Raw genomic sequence first — 19850 nt, 5'->3', positions numbered from 1 at the left:
ACACACACACACACACACACACACCCATGGACCATGTGAGGGCCAGTTCTGCGCAGCTATAGTTATCACGCTGATGAAAAGGGAAGTTTATTTTGGCAGGAAAGCTCCCGGTCTCAAGTCCACCTGATGGACAGTGTTGATGTATGTCATGACCCAGCCCGCTCAGCTATGGTTACCATTCAGACGCCTGCTGCTATCACAATACACTCCCTCAAAATACATGCCGAGGACAAGGCTACGCACTGCAGTCAGATCATGTGTCTGAATACTTACTGTATCAAGTTTTTTAGTTATTAATCACAGGTAAGTTCAGGTAATTAAGGAGAGTTGAACGAGAGGATCAGTCAATAATCCAAAAGTTGGCAGTTTGATCCCTGGTCCTGCATGTCCTTGAGCAAGACACTTCAGCCTGTTTGTGTAAATGTGGCACATGTTTTCTGCAGAATGGAAGCCACCTGAGAGGTCATTGCATTAAAGGTAATATAAAGAAGGGGGTAAACATGTATTCATGCAGTTGTGCTTTAAAGGGTGAGTGTCAGGGTTAGTTGTTGGCAGTGTTGGGAAGTAACTGAATACATGTACTGTGAATGTGTATTCTGAATACACTTATCCAGTAACTGTATTCCGGTACAGTTACTTTCCTAAAATCTCAGAATACAGTGCAGTGCTTTATCACACAATTTTGGGTTCAAACTCCACAGTATTAGTGAGAAAAATGCAAAACACCACTTCCTGTGAGCGCATGTGTAATTTTTCCTTCTCTGATCGATGATACTTAATGCAGAACAAAAGGTGAAACAAACATAAAGCTGCTTTTTAATCCGATGTTGTGTTTTTCCATTATAATTTAAATGTGGCTCAATGTAAAAATATTCTAAGTATTCAGAATACAGTACTTTGATTGAACCATGTGTCAGAACACGTTACAAAATACATTTTAATTGAGATATTCAGTATTTTGTTACTAAATACATTTTCTAAGTATTCTTCCCATCATTGGTATGTTGTACTTGCTTTAGTACGTTTAGTCATCTTGACAAATCCAATTAATTTATCTTAATTAATTTAAATTGTATTTGAGACGCTGGCATCGATGTGAATGTTTTAAAGAGGATCCTTTCATTCATTAAAGAGATTGCCTGGAGTATGTTCACATGATTGCCCTGCATTCAGAGGGAAGGCACCGCGCTCACAACCGGCCTCTATGTGAGACAAGTGGGCATTATATAACACTCAAGTCACTCATACGGCTATGGAGAGAAGGCACACCGGCTATGGACTTTAAACATACATTTTAATTTGTGAGTATGACAGAAATGACACTGAAACAGACAAGAGAGGGTTCATAAAACAACACAGACAAGATTTGTATCAATATGACACTAATACATGATTGGCCCATTGAACTGAATGAAATATTGGGAGCGTTCAGGTTGATGAGTGACGTCTGTGTCAATAGTTGGCCACGCTCCCAGAGTCAAATTTATATCATCTAGAGATAAACTATCACAAAATAAATGTTTCTATAGAAGTACAGGGATTGGCCGATACAAAACCCTGATGTGTTTAATCAGGCCATGTGCATTTCCATTGACCTAAAAGTCTTTAATCGAGTTTGAGGTCTTTGCTAGAATATAATAACTGGTGACACATTATAAAAACACTTAACTTGAACTCAATCTCAATGAAACATCTTTGTCTTGATTACAATTCATTGACAATTCATGATTACATTTTACTTTCCATAAAAAAATAATAGCATAAAAGAGTTTCACAGAAAAATAACATAACACAGATGTTCTAATAGGAGGCATGAGTGCAGCTGTCATAAAGGACTTTTCCAGATCTAAGTGAATGTTTTTGTTTTGTGGCCTGGGCGTTTGGTGGAGAGTCCCACAGCCGGTCAGCTGTCCTTGTCGTGCAGCCCAGACAGAGGGGCCCAACTGTTACAGCTAAGTGAGATCAGATGAGAGCTTCTCCTAAACAGGAACACGAGTTAAACGCACTAGCACATGGGAGATACACAGACAGTTCAGAACATCTGCAGTCTCACTAAATGTACGGACAAAGACAGACATACATTTCATTTACTGCAATAAGGGTGAGGTGTCTTGCCCATTAACACATCAATAATATGAGCCTGGCCAAGGACTGAAACTCCAGTTTCCCCCTTCCACCTAACATCGCATTGGCAAAAATGTATGTCAGTTGTTCTTCAAGAGTATTTTTAAAAGAGCCATGAACAAAGGAAAAAGAGGAAAATATAACTTGGTCTATATAAAGTGTTGGAACATCTCATCTTTGAGGATTTAGCGGCCTGGGAACACAACACCAGGCTCAGTGATCAAGGATTTGCTGTGTCAGATTTAGCCCACATCAGAGCAGGCAGCGAGGACAGCGGCCACACTCACACCACACTCATGGAAAAGGTGAATATGACGTGCTATACTCCATATTATCTTTGGCTGTTGTTTCAGAATGGTGAAGGGCTGCAATGCAAATGTACCTTTGGATATAGACATTAGTGGCATTAGTTTGTTAATTCATTTATACACGTTAGTGGCCGTGCTGCGCTGCAGACTAATAAATTCAATTACACAGGCCCCTATGGGAGCATACATTCTGTATTATACACCAGAAGTCTAAACATTAAACTATCTATTAGTAACAGCATATATCATTGAGCCATGTAAAAAATCAGCCTCTAATTCACAGAAAATGTATTTTCCATCAAAAGCAGAGAATCTGTGCACATAAACATGACATGCTAACAATAATGCACTTTACAGGCTTGTCAAAGCCTCTCAAAGCGCTACACTATAGTCATTATTCATTCATTTCCACACTTGGTGATGGTAAGCTACTATTGTAGCCACAGCTGCCCTGGGGAGACTGACGGAAGCGAGGCTGCCAATCTGCGCCATCGGCCCCTCCGACCACCACCTATCATTCGCGCACACACCACTTTCATACTAGGCAATGTGGGTGAAGTGTCTTGCCTAAGGACACAACGACAGAACTTGGTCCGAGCGGGACTCGATCCTCCGACCTTCAGGTTGGGGGACCAACACTTCAAATGAATTTATATTTGTCTATTTTAGCTGATTGGAATGCCAAGTCCTCTAGTGCAAAACTGTCAGGGCAACATCCTTTTATATTTGACCTGTGGCACCTTTCTTTCAGAGTCTGTTGTATTAAGGCTTTTAGGGCCAATTCCTTACATATTGGAATGTACTTTTGTAACCTATTTTGTTCAAAAGAACACAATACTATCAGTGTATACAACTCAGCTAAGGCTCTTCTCCCCATGGCTCTTATAACCATTCTCCTCTGTGGGCCCAAATGAGTGTATTTTTCTTCATCAGTTCTAATTGGTCATGAGAGACCTTCATTAAAACCGTGCATGCTCCACAAAGTCATGTGCAGGATCTGTTTCCTCAGGCTGACAGCAGAGCCCTGGCCTTTTCTCCAAGATCGGCATGTCAGATTCCCCTTGCATTTGTTGTGTTGGATAAATGATTAACAGTGAACTCATTAGGAATGGGGGATCCGGCCCGACTAGCCTTTATGGTTTGACCTTTGCATAAAGCACTGGTCACATCAAAAGTAAGTACTGGGTTAAACCCTCTTGTGCCCAAACAGCTGCGGTTTTATCCTTGGGGCTACTGGGTCCTGGCTCCATGTTGTAGGTGTGTGGGAGGGACAGGCTGGGACCAGCTGAAGACAGCAGGCTGGCAAATGTTACAGGAACATGTTAGTTTAGAGGCTGGCATGGTCACAGACCATCATTTGTCATTTGACATTGATTACAGCACATGTCCAAAATTAAATCAACTAAAGAGCTATTTTCCTAGATTCAATTATTATGGGTTTTCTTGTAGGGCAGGATGCCAGTCTAATGTGTATTCCCACTTGAACTCTACAATCTGTTGTTTAACACATGTGGTCAAAACTGCAAATACAACTACATCCAAGTCATCCAAATACTGTCCAAGCTGTAGAGAACCAAATCATTTTTATAATTAACAAGCAATGCTTTGGTCCAAATGCTGTTTACGACCCAGTCAGTAATGAGATTTTCAGTGTTCATTTCCTTGGGGGTAGTTTAACAATCATAGGGTTTTAATTTTGTAATATAAAAATGTCCTGTTTATCACAAGTGTTCCTCTGCAAACTGGCATAAGCTTTAAAAAAGCACAGTAGAGGTATTATCAGTCTCCACTATCATGAAGGAGTCTTGTATGGCACCCCGCCCTCTGTGTGCTTTCTTGAGGGGAGCACTGATGACGCATTTGGTCATTGGAAAGTGCCCCGAGACCAGCAGGTCAGGAAAGCCTGCCTCACAGCGACCAGGGGGCAACAGTGTGAACAAGACCAGAGGATGCAGAAAATAGTGCTAGATTTCTCCGAAACCAAGTGTCATTACTGGCCATAGATACTATCACCAACATATTACAGCAGAGGGACTGAAGAGGAGTCCCTAGTGAGAAGGAATTTAGGAAGGCGCAGACGGATGAGACACTAGAGAAGGGGTAATTCTCTCTGGGCAAGACCCTTTCACATTTGGTATCTGGCATCGTTCCATTATTAAAGTACGAAGTATATTGTGTTGCATAACAAAATAATAACTTCTATTGTAATCATTACATAATATACTGACAATATGAAGAATGTGAATATATAACAAAATCTATTTACTCTACAATAAAACTGGTGTTGAGATGATGTTTGTGATGTTGGATATGGCACAAAGTGCAAGTGCATAAAGGCGTGACCTTAAAAGGCTACTGGCCTGGTGGGACTGAGTGGGTAAAATGGGGGCCCTGGTGTTATCTCTGAGAAGCACTGCTGTATTTATAGACCATCTCTAAAAACCCCTTCCCCTCACACTACTCCCTCCAGAGCCCCTCCCATTTTTTCAATTAGTCCCTGATGGGTGGAGTAATGCAATCAGGAGTAAGTAGAGCTGACAAGAGGCCCGCGGCTCAGTCTGCCCTGACTCCACACAGACACCTCCTCGGACCAAAGGTAAGACCCAGCTCCATCTCTCCATCCCTCCCCTTCCTCTCATCTTCTGCATCTTCATTCATCAGCAGGATGTGCATCAGCAGTGCCATCTTCTGTCTACCTCAAACTGCAGTGCTTTCCTCTTTGTACACCTTTTTAATCCTATAATCTTCATTCCTAACTGAGCAATAAACTACAACTTTAAAATCACTTCTCTGTGTGCTGCTTTGTTCCTCATCACTTTCACACTCATTCTCCCTTCTCACTCATGTCCTATATTTAGAGGCGCATTTTTCATTAACTCGGTAAAACAAAAATGTCAGTTAAACAAATGGCTTCTTTGTGTTACAGTAAACTTTAATTATAGGCCAGTGGCTGAAATTATTTCAACAGCAGTGATTCTGCCTTAGCCCAATCATCTGATGACAGTTCTCTCAGTGCATTCTGGTGCTGTGTCCTTGGGCAAGACACTTCCCCTGCCTTGCTGTCTATGTGTGAATGTGTATGTTTTTGAGAGAGTGTGAGCCAATGGATGCATTAACCTCAACAATTTATTTACATGTAAATGAATAACAAAAATCTCAGTATAAATACATGTGCTGGTCACTCTGGGCACTGTTTTTAACCAGAAAAGATAACATCAAATCAGTCTTTAAGTTATATAAATATTGCTTGATGTAAGGTTTGAATCTGTCCAGATGTTAAGTTAATGACACACATTAAATTCTATAATTACTTCCCACTTAAGGGATAGTTAAGCAGAGTGAAAACATTACAATTGTCTACTGTAGATGTGTACTCTGCAGAAAAATGAGAAATCTCAGTTTTCCATCAGCTGTCATCTTGCCATTTTGAAGTTCAACTTCTTTGCACCAATAATCCCAGATGGGTAGCATGAATAGCTGGAAGGTTTAGTGTAGCTTTAGATTATCTTTTTTATTTTTAGGATCTGGATAAACCCTGTTCTAAGCTAGGTGAGTCATGATGGGAGCAACAGACAATGGAAGAATGTGGGAGGGGGTGGAAAAGCTGGTCCAGAGGGGCAGGAAGATTATTTCAACTGAGACAAGATACAGACCTCTTGAATACCAGCGGCACCACACATCCTGGCCATACCTTCAGAGCACAGTTGTCTCCAAGAAATACGTATAATATGAAATATTAATACAATGACAAATAATACATTTAATATGTATAATGTTATATATGATTGATATATATATATATATATATATATACATACACACATACACACACACCACACGCACGCACACATTTTATAATATTATTTATTATATTGTGTAATATATAATATTATAATATATAGAAAGAAAAATCATGACTCAAATTTGGCAAAGATATGGCTAGTGGTGATTAGTGACTAATTGATTAGATATATTGTGTTCGTCCCGTGAGTCCCAGGAGTCTCTCATGCCCTCAGTAAGGGCATACACGTAAGATGGCATGGATAAATGCAGTACTTAGCCACAGATGGGATAAACAGATGACTCTGCAGGCCTACCGTCAACAGCTGCAGCTCGTGAGTGGCCATTATTACAAATGCCATTCCAGCCACATACACAGTCAATAAGGGATCTTGTGCTGACAGCTGGAGGTGAGGTGACGGATGGGTCAGTGTGCGTGGCATAGAAGGCGTTGGTATGCAGAGGGTCCCTGACTGTCTCTAAGCAGGCCTGATGGGGGTTATTTATACCTCCTCATGTCACCTTTCACTCCTATTACACAGAACAAAATAAAGAGTAGACAAAAAGTACATAGGTGAAAAGAGGCTGTACAGTAACATTCCCAGTATAGAGAGACAATAGGAGCACTGGTTAAAATGTACAGGTGCTAATGTTGTCTTTGTTTTAGGTCACCATTCACAGTCAACATGACAGAACGCTATGACTGCCATTACTGTAAAGAGTCCCTGTTTGGGAAGAAATACGTCCTGAGAGAGGAGAACCCCTACTGTGTGAAATGCTACGAGAGCCTGTACTCCAACTCCTGTGAGGAGTGCAAGAAGCCCATTGGCTGCAACTCCAGGGTGAGACACTACAACTGACCCCAGGTTTCAGAAGTGGTGAAAAGTATCAACTGTGATTGTGTTGTGTTACAGGATCTGTCCTACAAGGACCGCCACTGGCATGAGGACTGTTTCAAGTGCTTTCAGTGTAAGCGCTCACTGGTGGACAAGCCTTTCTCCACCAAAGATGAGCAGCTGCTCTGCACCGAGTGTTACTCCAATGAATACTCCTCCAAGTGCCATGAGTGCAAGAAAACCATCATGCCCGGTAGGAAGACAGAGATAATATAATTCAATTATTTGTCTTCCAAACTCAATATTATATTATTGACATTATCTTTGCTCCATCTGTTGGTCCAGGTTCAAGGAAGATGGAGCATAAAGGGAACAGCTGGCATGAGACTTGTTTCACATGCCAGCGATGCCAGCAGCCAATCGGCACCAAGAGTTTCATCCCTAAGGACAACCATAACTACTGTGTGCCTTGCTATGAAAAGCAGTTTGCCATGCAGTGCATCCACTGCAAGAAGGTAGGATAGACTGCAAAAGCTCACAACTAAAAAGAAAATCTTCCAATGCTTTTTTGTATTGCAGCCGATTACAACTGGAGGGGTGACCTACCGTGAGCAGCCCTGGCACAAGGACTGCTTCCTGTGCACTAGCTGCAAACAGCAGCTGTCTGGACAGAGGTTCACCTCTAGAGATGACTTCGCCTATTGTCTCAACTGCTTCTGCAACCTTTATGCCAAGAAGTGTGCTTCCTGCACCACCCCCATCAGTGGTACATGCTCATATGCTATGTAGAAATACATCACGTACTGTATTTCTACACATTTTACATTTTTGTCTTTACCTAACTTCATCTTCCTTTCAGGTCTGGGTGGCAGCAAGTACATTTCTTTTGAGGAGCGCCAATGGCACAATGATTGCTTCAACTGCAAGAAGTGCTCCGTGTCCCTGGTCGGGCGTGGCTTCCTCACTGAACGTGATGACATCTTGTGTCCTGAATGTGGAAAGGACATCTAATTGGATCTCATCAGAAAACATGTCATAGTGATAACAATGGCATATTAGGTTATGTTTGAGTTTCACATAGAATCTCATATTGCTCTCTATAAATGTACATGATTAAAAGCCACACTTAACTAACTGCTGTGTGAATGCTCACTGTTGAAAATGTACTAAAATTCTTTGTGGCTGTCTGACATGACTGTAAAGATTTGTGCTTATGAAACATAGAGATATTTAAAAAATCATCTAGAAGTGCAATTATCACAGCTTAAAGAATTAATATATGCATCTTTGTATCAAACTGTGATTCTGAAATTAAATGAAAAAGTGTATTGAGAAAAACAAAAAGCTACCAGAGATTTTTCATGCGTGCTTATAAATAAAGTCCTTTAACGTTTAATCCTATAAAGAAATCCAGTATTGACTTCAATGACTTTTCTGTTTCGGGTTAAAATTAAGTCCAAGACCATTTTTGTTTTACAATTGTTTAATTAAACCAATCACATAAAAATAAATGTTCATTTTGGCCTGAATAATTTCACAACATTATTTGCACAAAGATTAAAAAGTATATCTAAATATGTTCTTCATCAAGTCAAACAGGAAATTTCATAATTGAGCTTGAACTTTATCATTATGTATGGCCATTACCACACTCCGCAGCAGTTTATCCATCATAATCACAATACATATGAAAACTATGCTGCTAGCAAAGTAAATACAATTAGTTACGGGTCTTTACACAGACTAGATATTATTTAAATAGTTACAGCAGGTTGCTATGCCTTCAAGTGTAGTGGTTGATGGTAAGTGCACTTGAGGTTGTGGAAAAACTACAAGAAAGTGTTGGACCTATTAAGTTTATTGGACCAGTCGTTTCTAATACTACCATGATATGTCTTACTGTGTTCTTTGCAACACTGGAAGAAACTTGAGGAAACATGTACTGTAGTGGTCAGCATTGCACCATAAGCTCTGGACACAGTTTTAGTGAGAGGACAAACATCAGGGCCATGTCACATGCTGGATCTTTTTCTTCGCCATTGGGGAATCTGAACTCTGGGAGAAAACACAATATAAGGTTAGATTATAGAGATCAAAACTGCATAAAAGTAACTCAGAGATTCTTACAGAGTAGGGGGCTTCTCGTGTAAGCTTTGACTTCTCTATAGATGAAGGTGGAGTGACTGATGTGAGCTTTCGGGTGGGGCTGGCCAGGTTTGCTCCTGGGGGTGGCTTTAACCGGTCTGTGCCTCCAGATGATAGACCACTCCCCTCTGGTTTTTTCACTTTGGGAGGACCATTGTTTGACGAGCTTCCATCGAACACTATTAATGGCCTTTTTCTGTTGGGGTCATGGCTGGAAATAGTTCATCCGTGATCAATAATTAGTATGGTCCATGCATGCAGACTAATAAACATATAAAAGCCGCCGCGTGGAGAGTCTGACCTGCGCGCGGACGCTGATGGTGGCGCGTGCGCTTCTCTGGTTTTGGCCACTGTCCTGCCCCAGCGGCTGGAGGGGAGCGTCCTCTGAGGCAGGGGCATCACATGGCGCAGGTACAGCTCCGTAAGCTCATCCCGGCTCTTAGTGTCCCGAGTATTAACCTTCCGCTGCATTAAACAGACGAGCGGTGCTTTTTATATTTGTTAAAAGGCGCACACTGATAACGAATGAGCGGTTTATGCGCACTATAACATAAATAACCCGATGGAAGTGGCGCACGTGGCTTTAAGACGCAATTTTGTAAAGACACACTTACCTCGTTTAATATTAACTTGATAAATTCCTCAGATAAAAGCTCAGGGTGCAGTAAAAGATCCACATCCGAAGAGGAGTTAGCCTTTCCAGCTTGTCCCGTGGAAGTCGCCATGTTTGAATTTCCCAGCATGCACCGCGTCATAACAAAACGGACTGAAGTATAGACGTATCACAAAAAAACAAAAAACAACATTGTATTTTTTTATATATAAGTTAAAAATATATGTATAAAGTATATAATAAGAGAATAATTTCAACAGAGGTATAGAGATTATTTCTATAAGTGTGGTTGAAAAGATGCCATTACTCAAACGGCAGACTACAGGCACTTACAGGATCATGTCTTATGTTGTACACCTTGATCTACTTAGTTAAAATAAAATTTAAAAAGGCTAATATATTTAATTAACAGTTACCAGTTAATAGATGTTGGTACGTAATGTGATATTTTCTTTTTGTTTATGAGAAAGGCCTAACAATAAAAATGCATTAAACCCATCACATAAGCGTAAGTGGGTTATCAAGCAAGGGTGCAAGCGTCCTCCTTTTCTAATGGCAGGAGCTGAGCATAAACAGCGCCATCTTCTGTTCTGTCAAGCTCTTTCAGGGACCTGCTGCCTTTAGTCACCCAATAAAAAAGAATAACACTATACAGTTATAAATATTTATTGTTATAATCAGGACACAAAGATCAAAATCTGACTGGCACATTGGTTGACAGTAAGAAAACTTGAGAGTTGGAGTTGTGCATTGTACAAATAGATTTTTTTTTTCCCTTACAGAAATAGAAATAACATAGAATAGTGCTTAAGGAAATGTAAACATGTACTTTTTTTACTGCATCTTCAGAGCTTGGACTGAGCATGTGCTACTTTTTTCTTTTTTTAAATATTACTTTTTTTTAACCACATATTTAATTGTCAACTTTATGATACACAAACAAACAATGTCCCAACAGTGTAGCCTAACGAAAAAATAAGACAAAAATTTAAATAAAATAAAAAAAAAAAATTACAATCATCGCTACTTTTTTGGTTCCTGGTTGTTCATATGGAAAACACAAAAGACATGAAACATCCTTTGCTCACACAGAAGACTGGCTTTCACTGCAGACATAGATATTGCTGGGTCTGACTCTCCTGTGGCTCCGACCCGGGACCCTGGGACACAACCTGCAGCTTTTGGGGAAAAACTCCTGACAAGCCTCCCTGAACTTCCGGATCCTCCAGCAGTAGATGACTGGGTTGAACACCGTCTTGAGGTAACTGAGCCACAGGGCACCTATACTGATGGGGTAGAATACTGAGCTGTAATAAAATCGATGACTGAAAACTCCAAGTAAGCTGACAATCGTATGAGGCAACCAGCACACAGAGAACCCCACAAACAGGATGAGAATTGTAGTGAATGCTCTTGTCTTGAAGCTCATGTCCACTTTGATCTGCGGGGGGCGCTGCAGTCCGCTAATCCTCATTTTGCTGATTTGGTTGAGTGCTGGCAGACAGGAGTGCTCGTTGGTGTGGTTGTGAATGCGAAGCGTATTGCGTCGCACTGTGTTGAGTATGCACATGTATGAGTAGAGCATGACTGTAAATGGCACAAAGAAAACTGCTACTGCTAAGAGGATGGTGTACCCACGGTCTGCAAGGGACTCGCTGTATCCCAGGACACACTGCGGGGCCCAGGTGCTCCCGATACCAGCCGCAGCTGTCCTCCATCCCAGCACTGATGGCAGGGATATACACAGACTGAGCATCCAGGACCCTGCGATCAACACTTTAGCCCTGTATGGGGTCAGCTTGTCCTGGCGCTGCACTATGATAAGAAATCTGTCCACACTAATTATGAGAAGTATGGACACTCCTTCCAGTACAAACAACCAGTAAAGCATGATTGAAGCACGACAGAAGGTGCTCCCAAATGTCCAGTCCGAAGTGGCCACCATGACAGCAGTGAAAGGCATGCACAGTAGAGACAGCATGATGTCAGAGAATGCCAGCGTGGCCAGGAGGAGGTTGATGGCAGAGCGCATGGCAGGTTTCTGGTAAACAATGAGACACACCACAGCGTTGCCAAGGAAACCAATGGTAATCATGAAGATCATGATGGCAGCCAGTGTCACCCGCAGTGTCACCGATATGAGAGGAGTCCCAGTGACTGAGGACGGCATGATGTCATCTGGGGCCACGGGGCCACCCGGGTCCATGAACACACAGTCCTCTGGCAGGCTGTCATTACAGAGGGACATGCTGTGGACTGCAGCAGGGTATCATTCAAAATGAGGACGGAAATCTTTGGGAGTCTTTGTGAGGAGAAGGAGATGTCTTCTGTCATTCTCTTGACCAGCGCTGGGAGTGTCGAGGGCTGTGAAGAATAATGATAGTTTTGTACATGGTGAATGCAAAGAGTTTATTTAAGCTGCCAAATGCTGAACACGGATGAAATCCAGGAGTCCTAAACTAAAGTAATAACAACAAATATCAAATAATCTAGTATTAAACTAACTGTATTTAATCATTTTTATACTTTGAGAGAAACAGCAAATTTATCAAGGTTGGAAATGTTTTACCTAGGTTACATTTTTATTGTTACGTTTTAGCTAGGTTACATTTTTATCTATTTTGTTAATTGTGTAAGCCTCATGAATATTAAAATTTAAATGTTGTTTTATTTAAATTATTGTATTATTTATTTTAATTATTATTTATAATTATTATTATTTTCATATAATATAGTATGCTCATATCATAAAATAAGTATATGTTATCCTACACAAAAGTAAAGTAGGATAATGCAAGGCTAGTCTATTGAAACGAAATGGAATAATGCAATCATTCAAATGGCATTTTACTGTGTGTGGCCAGAGTGTGCATCACAGACCAAACACAGAATAAAACAAAATACAGTTGCACTATATCTGGGTTGATGATTAACAAGCACAGGCTCATATAACACATTTGCCACAGCACCCACTTCACATCGTACACCTTATATTTGACACAAACAGTGGTACACACCCATGATGATAAAGGCGACGGCGTGTTGACTTAGCATGAGCGTGCGCAGGTGTAATGCTGGACACTCTTTAACGCATAGGCTTCAGGGCTCAGGGTTAGTCCTCCAGGTACAACACTGTGGGGAAAAAGAACATCACCATAGATCAAGGACATAAGAGCCTCTTCTACAGTGCCACCAGCTAGTTTCAAAATTATTAAAATATTTTATATTTTTTAAGATGTTTTAATGTGTAAAATATAACCCAAACACAATTTCTTCAGTGGTTGTAGCCTCTTAATCAAAACAGCATCGCATACTGTCGCTGATGTATGTTGCTATGGCAACAAGGTCACGGGTACCATGGCAACAGGCAGTCTCTCATCCCGTATTTTGTCAAAGATTAGTCTGCAAATAAAAGGACATAGGCCTGTTGTTCTTTTTTTTACAAGAGACTTGATGTCAGTGTTATATGTGAACAATCACTGCCTCAAGGATTTTGTCTGACTATCAACGTGAGTGAGACATAAGCAACGGTGGAGAGAAGGCAACAATAGAGGATGTTTCTGTCACAGAATTCGACCATAGTAGACCTAAGTGTGTCACAACTACCATCCTTGTTTATGAAGGTGACTCGTTCAATAACCACCAATAAAAGCTGTGCCATATCAATAACTGAGGCAGTAGCTAAATATGATGACAGCTGCCACTAGTATCCCACTGCAAACAAGGAGCCACAACAGGGAAAGAGCCACAAGTATCCCACTGCAAACATGGAGCCACAACAGGGAAAGAGCCACAAGTATCCCACTGTAAACATGGAGCCACAACAGGGAAAGAGCCACAAGTATCCCACTGCAAACATGGAGCCACAAGAGGGAAAGAGTCACAAGTATCCCACTGCAAACAAGGAGCCACAACAGGGAAAGAGCCACAGGTATCCCACTGCAAACATGGAGCCACAACAGGGAAAGAGCCACAAGTATCCCACTGTAAACATGGAGCCACAACAGGGAAAGAGCCACAAGTATCCCACTGCAAACATGGAGCCACAACAGGGAAAGAGCCACAAGTATCCTACTGCAAACATGGAGCCACAAAAGGGAAAGAGCCACAAGTATCCCACTGCAAACATGGAGCCACAACAGGGAAAGAGCCACTAGTATCCCACTGCAAACATGGAGCCACAACAGAGAAAGAGCCACAAGTATCCTACTGCAAACAAGGAGCCACAAAAGGGAAAGAGCCACAAGTATCCTACTGCAAACAAGGAGCCACAACAAAGAAAGAGCCACAAGTATCCCACTGCAAACATGGAGCCACAACAGAGAAAGAGCCAGTGAATGTCAGTGTGCATTCCCTGTGTAAGTCACTGCTCATTATTTGTGCATGTTTGAACAGGTTACGGTGTTTGGTTGAAATGTAAGAACATAGACTAGACTAAACTGCTTTGAAGACTGTTTAGCCTGACCTACCTTTAGAGCACCTGGGTCTATGTCCTCCCTGCTTGAGCCAATACGATCAGTGACAGTGATTATCGTTATGGTACGGCACGTTTTTTCTCAGATATTCCTCTTCTCCTGCGCCGCCTCCAGATGATGCTGACGCCAGCAGAGTCTCCGCGTTAAAGGAGCAGTCCATGGAATAAAAGACCCACAATAGACTGTAGGCTAAATCTTCTGTAACTTTTACATTTTTGCTTATTTAAACCTAAACCCTAAAAATATAAATATTTATTTGACATAGTTTAATATTTCTCCTCTTTAGTTAAAGAAGGCTTTGACCTGGAATGGTCAGGCCAACTGGTCTTTATCATGTTTGATTTAACAGCGCCTGCACTCGTCCAGAAGGTGGCAGCATTTCCACATGTTTTATTCTACTCTACTTAGTCTGATGTTTGGGAAACAAGGCTAACGGGCTTATTACTATTCCAGAAAGGGGACAAAACAACTATAGTGCTATTGGTAAAGTGTAGGCCAGTAGCCTACCGGGTTCAGGTGATATAGCCTTATGGCTGCATACCTAAATTAGCACTAATTAACAGTCAATGGACCTGTAGTGATGGATCACGTGTCCAGTTCACTAACTGCGCAGTGGCAGCTCACTTTGTTGAACTGGTGCGCACGCCGTGCGCTTGTCTAAATTGGCATCATGCCCACGTGTTGAACATGCCCATCAAACCTGTTCCACTTGAGCGGACTGGCACATGTATGCACGTCACGTCCCGTAGCACCAACACATCCGGGGTGCTGCTCAGGAGGAGTCATTCCTTTGGTCAGCAGGGCTAGAAAATATGTTTATTTTATCCCCCTGCAAAATTCCTCCATAATTCCCCAATATTGTAACTGTTTCCATAACTAGGGCCCTAATCCTTCACTGTGGAAAAGCTGCACTGTGTTAATGGAGAAGACCAAGCAGCAGGCAGTGATCATGTGAACAGCTGGATCTTGGTACATACAAACACAGTTAGATCTATTGGGCTTGTGTGTGTGTTTGGAACCAGACGTAATAAAAAATTCTTATGGTGCCAATTGCTGTGTGCAAAAGTCACCTAGGGCCCTAAATTAAGTGATTAGCCTGGAGAAAGTTGATACCACAGCTGTGCTTTTTAATAATAGTCTAATTCTTTACCTGTTTTTTTCTTTCTGCTTCATTGTACAGTTCTTTCACATTCTCTTCTGCAAAACATTTTCCTATTAACAATGAGGTTATTCCTAGTGGCACATGTGTATTGTTTTTTTTTGTTTTTTTTTTCAATGTTTCATGTGTCTAACATATTTCCTAAAAAACATTATGTTAATAATATCAATCATTTTAGAGGCACCTGTGTGACACTTGTGTGACACATCTCTGGTTGTCAGGACACAGCCCTGGTTCTTGGTGTAGCCTCAAGACCCACTGCAAGCCAAGACCCAAATAAAATATGAATTTCATTGTTTCACTGTTTGCCTTGTCTCCTGAATGCAAAATATCTAATGTTGATCAATACATCACTTTAATATCATGTGATACAATACAAACATTTTAAAACTACACTGTAGCTTGGCCCTGTTTTACTTTTTAAAATCAATTTCCTCACATTCTGTTTTCATTTCAAGAATCAACCCACTGAAAATGGTTCATCACTGGAGCAGCTGAGAAGCACTGGTTTAGAAGACCACATCATCCTGGGATGTGGTTTAGAAAACCATAGTGACTTTGTTGATCTGAGACTGTCAAAGGGTGAGTTACTCTATGATGTAGCATGTGGGACACCCAGGTCTACAGAGCAGAACTCTGAAATGTATCTCAAAGTTTCATGAACATTATTTTACAAATACAGCGGTCTGCGTTGCACTTGTGTGGTAGTAATGTGGGGCTGTACTTTGGCCCTGTGCCTGTATCTAATTAGTCAAAGCACCGAGCTTGTCAATAGAAGGTGAAAAGAGACACTTTCCGTTCTCCATCAGCTGATTATCCAGGCGTCTCTCTCTGCCACCATGAGAACCACTGCTGATCTGTCCTTGTGGCACTCAACAAGACAGAGACTATGCATGGTGTTCAAAAATGTATGAAAAAGAGTGAATATCATTTCATTATACAACAAAAGTTGAAAAAAAAAATGCATGACCAAACGTGTGGAGATATTTATATTTGTAAAAGATCATCCTCTATTGAACTTTCACATAGTGGAGCGTATAGATTGGCCTAAGGAAGTAAATATAGGCTACAATGAGGCACATCAACATTTACATTTTATGAGAAATTTATTAAATAATTAGTAATTTACATAAAAATAGACACAGTGGAAAAGGACAACAATAAATATTCATTTTTCAAATCTCACAAAGATTCACAACAGATAGTCAACATAAAGAAATCATTTCAAAGCATTTCTGGAATAAAACTTGGAAAAGTCACACTGAATAATCACACAGCACAAATTAAAGAAATAAAACATTATTGCTTTCAAATGGAATTTCTTCCAGTAAAGCTTCTTACTAGACTTCTGTTTTTGAAACATACGCTGCAGTCTTTGAAATGACATAAATATCTGCAGAAGATGTAGAGATTTAAATGCATCCTCTTCTTTTGGTTACAACTGGTTCCATTTGATTTGATCTGATTAGAAAGTTTTGTTGTTGTTGTTTTTGTTTTTTTTCTCTCCAAAAGGCTGGTTTATAGTGCAGTAAAATGTCAGAGTTTTGGGTAAGCTATGGGAAACAGGAAAGTTGCTGATTGAACTCCCGGATGTTTCTCACGTGTCGCTGTACATCCGTTTGCAGTCCACGGGTGGTGACGGTGTGTCGGGCCCCAAGCTGCCCACCTGTGAGTACGTGTCCTCGGGTGAGCGTGGCAGTCCTGGCGGCGTCATGCGCTTCTCCTTCTGCCTGCGATTACAGAACCAGACGCGCACCACCTCCTTCTCCAGCTGGAGCGAGTCTGCCAGAGCGTTGATCTCCTGGGCTGACGGTTTGGGACACTTGAGAAAGTGACTCTCCAGTGCGCCTTTTACGCTTACCTCTATGGACGTGCGTTTTTTCCGCTTACGGCCCTGTGTAGCGATCTTATCTATACTAGTAGGGCTTCCAGTGGTTGAGTCTGCCTCTTCCAGCCATTTGTTGAGGAGCGGCTTTAGTTTGCACATGTTTTTGAAGCTGAGCTGGAGCGCCTCAAACCTGCAGATAGTGGTCTGTGAAAACACGTTTCCGTAGAGCGTGCCCAGCGCGAGTCCCACGTCGGCCTGCGTGAAACCAAGTTTGATACGACGTTGCTTGAACTGTTTGGCGAAGTGCTCCAAGTCATCAGATGTTGGCGTGTCCTCATCTGAGTGTGGCTCGTGCGCCACGCCGTGGTGCTGGTGGTGCGTGTGGTGCGCGTGCTGGCTGTGGTGGTGATGGTGTGGGTCCAGCTCAGGGGAGTCTCCGCGCACAATGCCAGAGTGCACGAGGTTGTGTCCGTGCGCGCTGAGCATGCCATTAACCGTAAAGCCGGTCTGAGAGTATCCCAGGGCTGGGTCCGCAAGATGCGCGCCCGAACCGCCTCCCCAGCTGCCCGCGTGCGTCTGGTGTCCGCCCAGGTGCGTCCTGTGGTGCAAAGTGGAGCCAGCGTGAAGGTCCTCGCGGGACGAGCCCCTCTTTGCCTCCTGTGCCGGTGCGCAAGGAGGCCACCCGGACCCAGCTTCCGCCGCTGCCACTGCGGCTGCAGCTGCTGCCGCTGCAGCGTGAGGGAGCGACGTAACCCACTGGTGGCTGAGCATGTGACTCCCATTCCCCACAACGGCGCCTTGCATAAAGTCGCTCTGAGTCATCTTGACCGGTGGCTCTGGCCGGTAGCCGCTGGAGCCCGTGGTAACCGGCTGCATACCTCCCCTCCTGTCGGTGTGCAGGACCCTGCTACTGGATAAGTACGGACTGGACGTGGCGGCGGCCATACCCCAAAGCATATGTGTGCGTGTTTTTGAGTTTAAAAGCTCACTTCAGTTTGGTCCATGGAGAGTTTTTCAAGACGCAGTTGTGAAAAAAAATAATTTACAGAGACTGACAAACATCACAGTCAGTGCAATAAATCTCTCCAAAGTTTGCCCTCTGTGACCACTGAGTTAATCCAGCGCGTACACACGTCTTCCTTTAAAATTACTTCTTGGTTCTTTTAAGAAAAATGAAAGGATGTTCTTTACGCAAATTCCTTCAAAAAAATTACTTTAGGCATTGCGTCCCGTGCGTCTTTCTGACTGAGAGGCTGAGATGTGTTTACGTTGTGCCTCAACCACGTCTATTAATTTCCCATCCTCATCCAATTACAGCAGAATGGGTGCGCGAGGTTTCCGCTGATTGGACACGGGAAGGATGAGGAGTGTCATCTTGTCCAGAGTATAGGAAAACTTCTGCTATGGGACACACACAGTAGAAAATTATAATATGATCTAGGAAACAATAATTTCTTAATTGAATAGGCTATACAGAGGTTTAGAGCATTTAGTCCTACTTCATGCGAAAATAATACTCACTTAAAAGAAAGTGTTCCCTGACCACAGTCCATGAGAGTGTGGAGCGCAGAGCTTTTGTGGTGCCACTGTCAGGGATACAGCAGTCTGTTCAGAGCAGGTCCGGACGTTTATTGCATCTTAATGTGCGCCGCTTTTCACTTGGTCAAAGCGAGGCCACGGTGGCGTGACGGGACGCACAGCTGAGCACTGAGGAGTGAGGAATCCACCTCTGCCTCTGAATGGAGAAAACTCACTTGTGTTCTTTTCGTCGTGGAATACTTAAGGACTGTCTAATGTGCAAGGGATTTTTCTTTTACTTCATAGTTTTTACCTTCCAAATCCATGAGCCATGTGTGTGCATCTTTAACAACAAAGTAATATACAATATGTCAACAATAGTCTCCAACACTGTAGTAATTCTGTGATTTTAGAAAGATAAGCTTGATGATCAGGGCCCATCATTTACTGCCAAGCTTGTCCCACTTTGGACCCAATTATATTGAAATGAAAATGTAAGAAATTTTCATTATAGACCTACTTTGAAATATGTGAATAGTGTATTTTATATTTGATAATAATGCTCTGATAAACATGGGTAAATAATGTCTTTCCGTGAGTAATTTTTGAGTAAAATTAATAGTTGGACTCACAAAAAATACTATATCAATTCATGAGTTTGACATATATAGCCATTCTGCACACATTTGTAAAGTAATGAAACATACACACGCTGGTTTAAGGACTTTGCCTTCGCTATAACATGCTGTGTACGTCAGTGTTTATTACTGTGCTGCATATGCAGCTTGGCCAAACGGTTGTCTGTATTTCCAGTCTCGAGCACAAAGCTTCTCCACAGACGTTTTGAGAATGCAATAATGTTTTTCATGTGTTGTGCTGGCTGGTCACAGAGCCCGATTTGTAATTCATGAAGGAAGCCGGGTGAAGAGGCCTCCTTATGAAGCACGCAGACCCACAGAACTCCTCCAGAACCATGCCTTCTATCTGTACCCAATGCTGCTATGAATCCACTATATTAATCATTACTCAGCTGCTAATTGGGACCATTGTTGTTGCTTTAAAAT

The 19850-nt window shown here is 42.0% G+C and overlaps 4 protein-coding genes across 4 annotated transcripts; 1 reads left to right on the top strand and 3 right to left on the bottom strand.

The window, feature by feature from the left end:
* Positions 1 to 4920: 4920 nt before the first annotated feature.
* fhl2a (four and a half LIM domains 2a) lies at positions 4921 to 8182 on the top strand. Its single transcript, XM_033987454.2, has 6 exons — positions 4921 to 5028; positions 6880 to 7054; positions 7127 to 7301; positions 7394 to 7563; positions 7628 to 7814; positions 7908 to 8182. The coding sequence occupies exons 2-6, from the start codon at positions 6899 to 6901 to the stop codon at positions 8057 to 8059; spliced, it is 840 nt and encodes a 279-aa protein (XP_033843345.1). The 5' UTR covers positions 4921 to 5028; positions 6880 to 6898; the 3' UTR covers positions 8060 to 8182.
* Positions 8183 to 8528: 346 nt separating this feature from the next.
* c21h2orf49 (chromosome 21 C2orf49 homolog) lies at positions 8529 to 9919 on the bottom strand. The gene is made up of 4 exons (XM_033987032.2): positions 9808 to 9919; positions 9495 to 9658; positions 9176 to 9404; positions 8529 to 9103 (listed from the first exon to the last, which is right to left on the bottom strand). Exons 1-4 carry the CDS (start codon positions 9916 to 9918, stop codon positions 9050 to 9052), a joined length of 558 nt encoding a protein of 185 aa, XP_033842923.2. The 5' UTR covers position 9919; the 3' UTR covers positions 8529 to 9049.
* A 538-nt stretch (positions 9920 to 10457) lies between these two features.
* gpr45 (G protein-coupled receptor 45) lies at positions 10458 to 14417 on the bottom strand. Its single transcript, XM_033986952.2, has 3 exons — positions 14276 to 14417; positions 12824 to 12938; positions 10458 to 12170 (listed from the first exon to the last, which is right to left on the bottom strand). The coding sequence occupies exon 3, from the start codon at positions 12052 to 12054 to the stop codon at positions 10891 to 10893; it is 1164 nt and encodes a 387-aa protein (XP_033842843.1). The 5' UTR covers positions 12055 to 12170; positions 12824 to 12938; positions 14276 to 14417; the 3' UTR covers positions 10458 to 10890.
* Positions 14418 to 16787: 2370 nt separating this feature from the next.
* On the bottom strand, positions 16788 to 18285 carry pou3f3a (POU class 3 homeobox 3a). The gene has a single exon (XM_033986982.2). The coding sequence runs from the start codon at positions 18223 to 18225 to the stop codon at positions 17038 to 17040; it is 1188 nt and encodes a 395-aa protein (XP_033842873.1). The 5' UTR covers positions 18226 to 18285; the 3' UTR covers positions 16788 to 17037.
* Positions 18286 to 19850: the final 1565 nt, after the last annotated feature.

Source organism: Periophthalmus magnuspinnatus, chromosome 21, assembly GCF_009829125.3.
Source record: "Periophthalmus magnuspinnatus isolate fPerMag1 chromosome 21, fPerMag1.2.pri, whole genome shotgun sequence".
In the NCBI taxonomy this organism is placed as follows: Eukaryota; Metazoa; Chordata; class Actinopteri; order Gobiiformes; family Gobiidae; genus Periophthalmus; species Periophthalmus magnuspinnatus.
The sequence above is the reverse complement of the archived record's forward strand: the minus strand, read 5'-3'. Positions and strand labels throughout refer to the sequence as shown.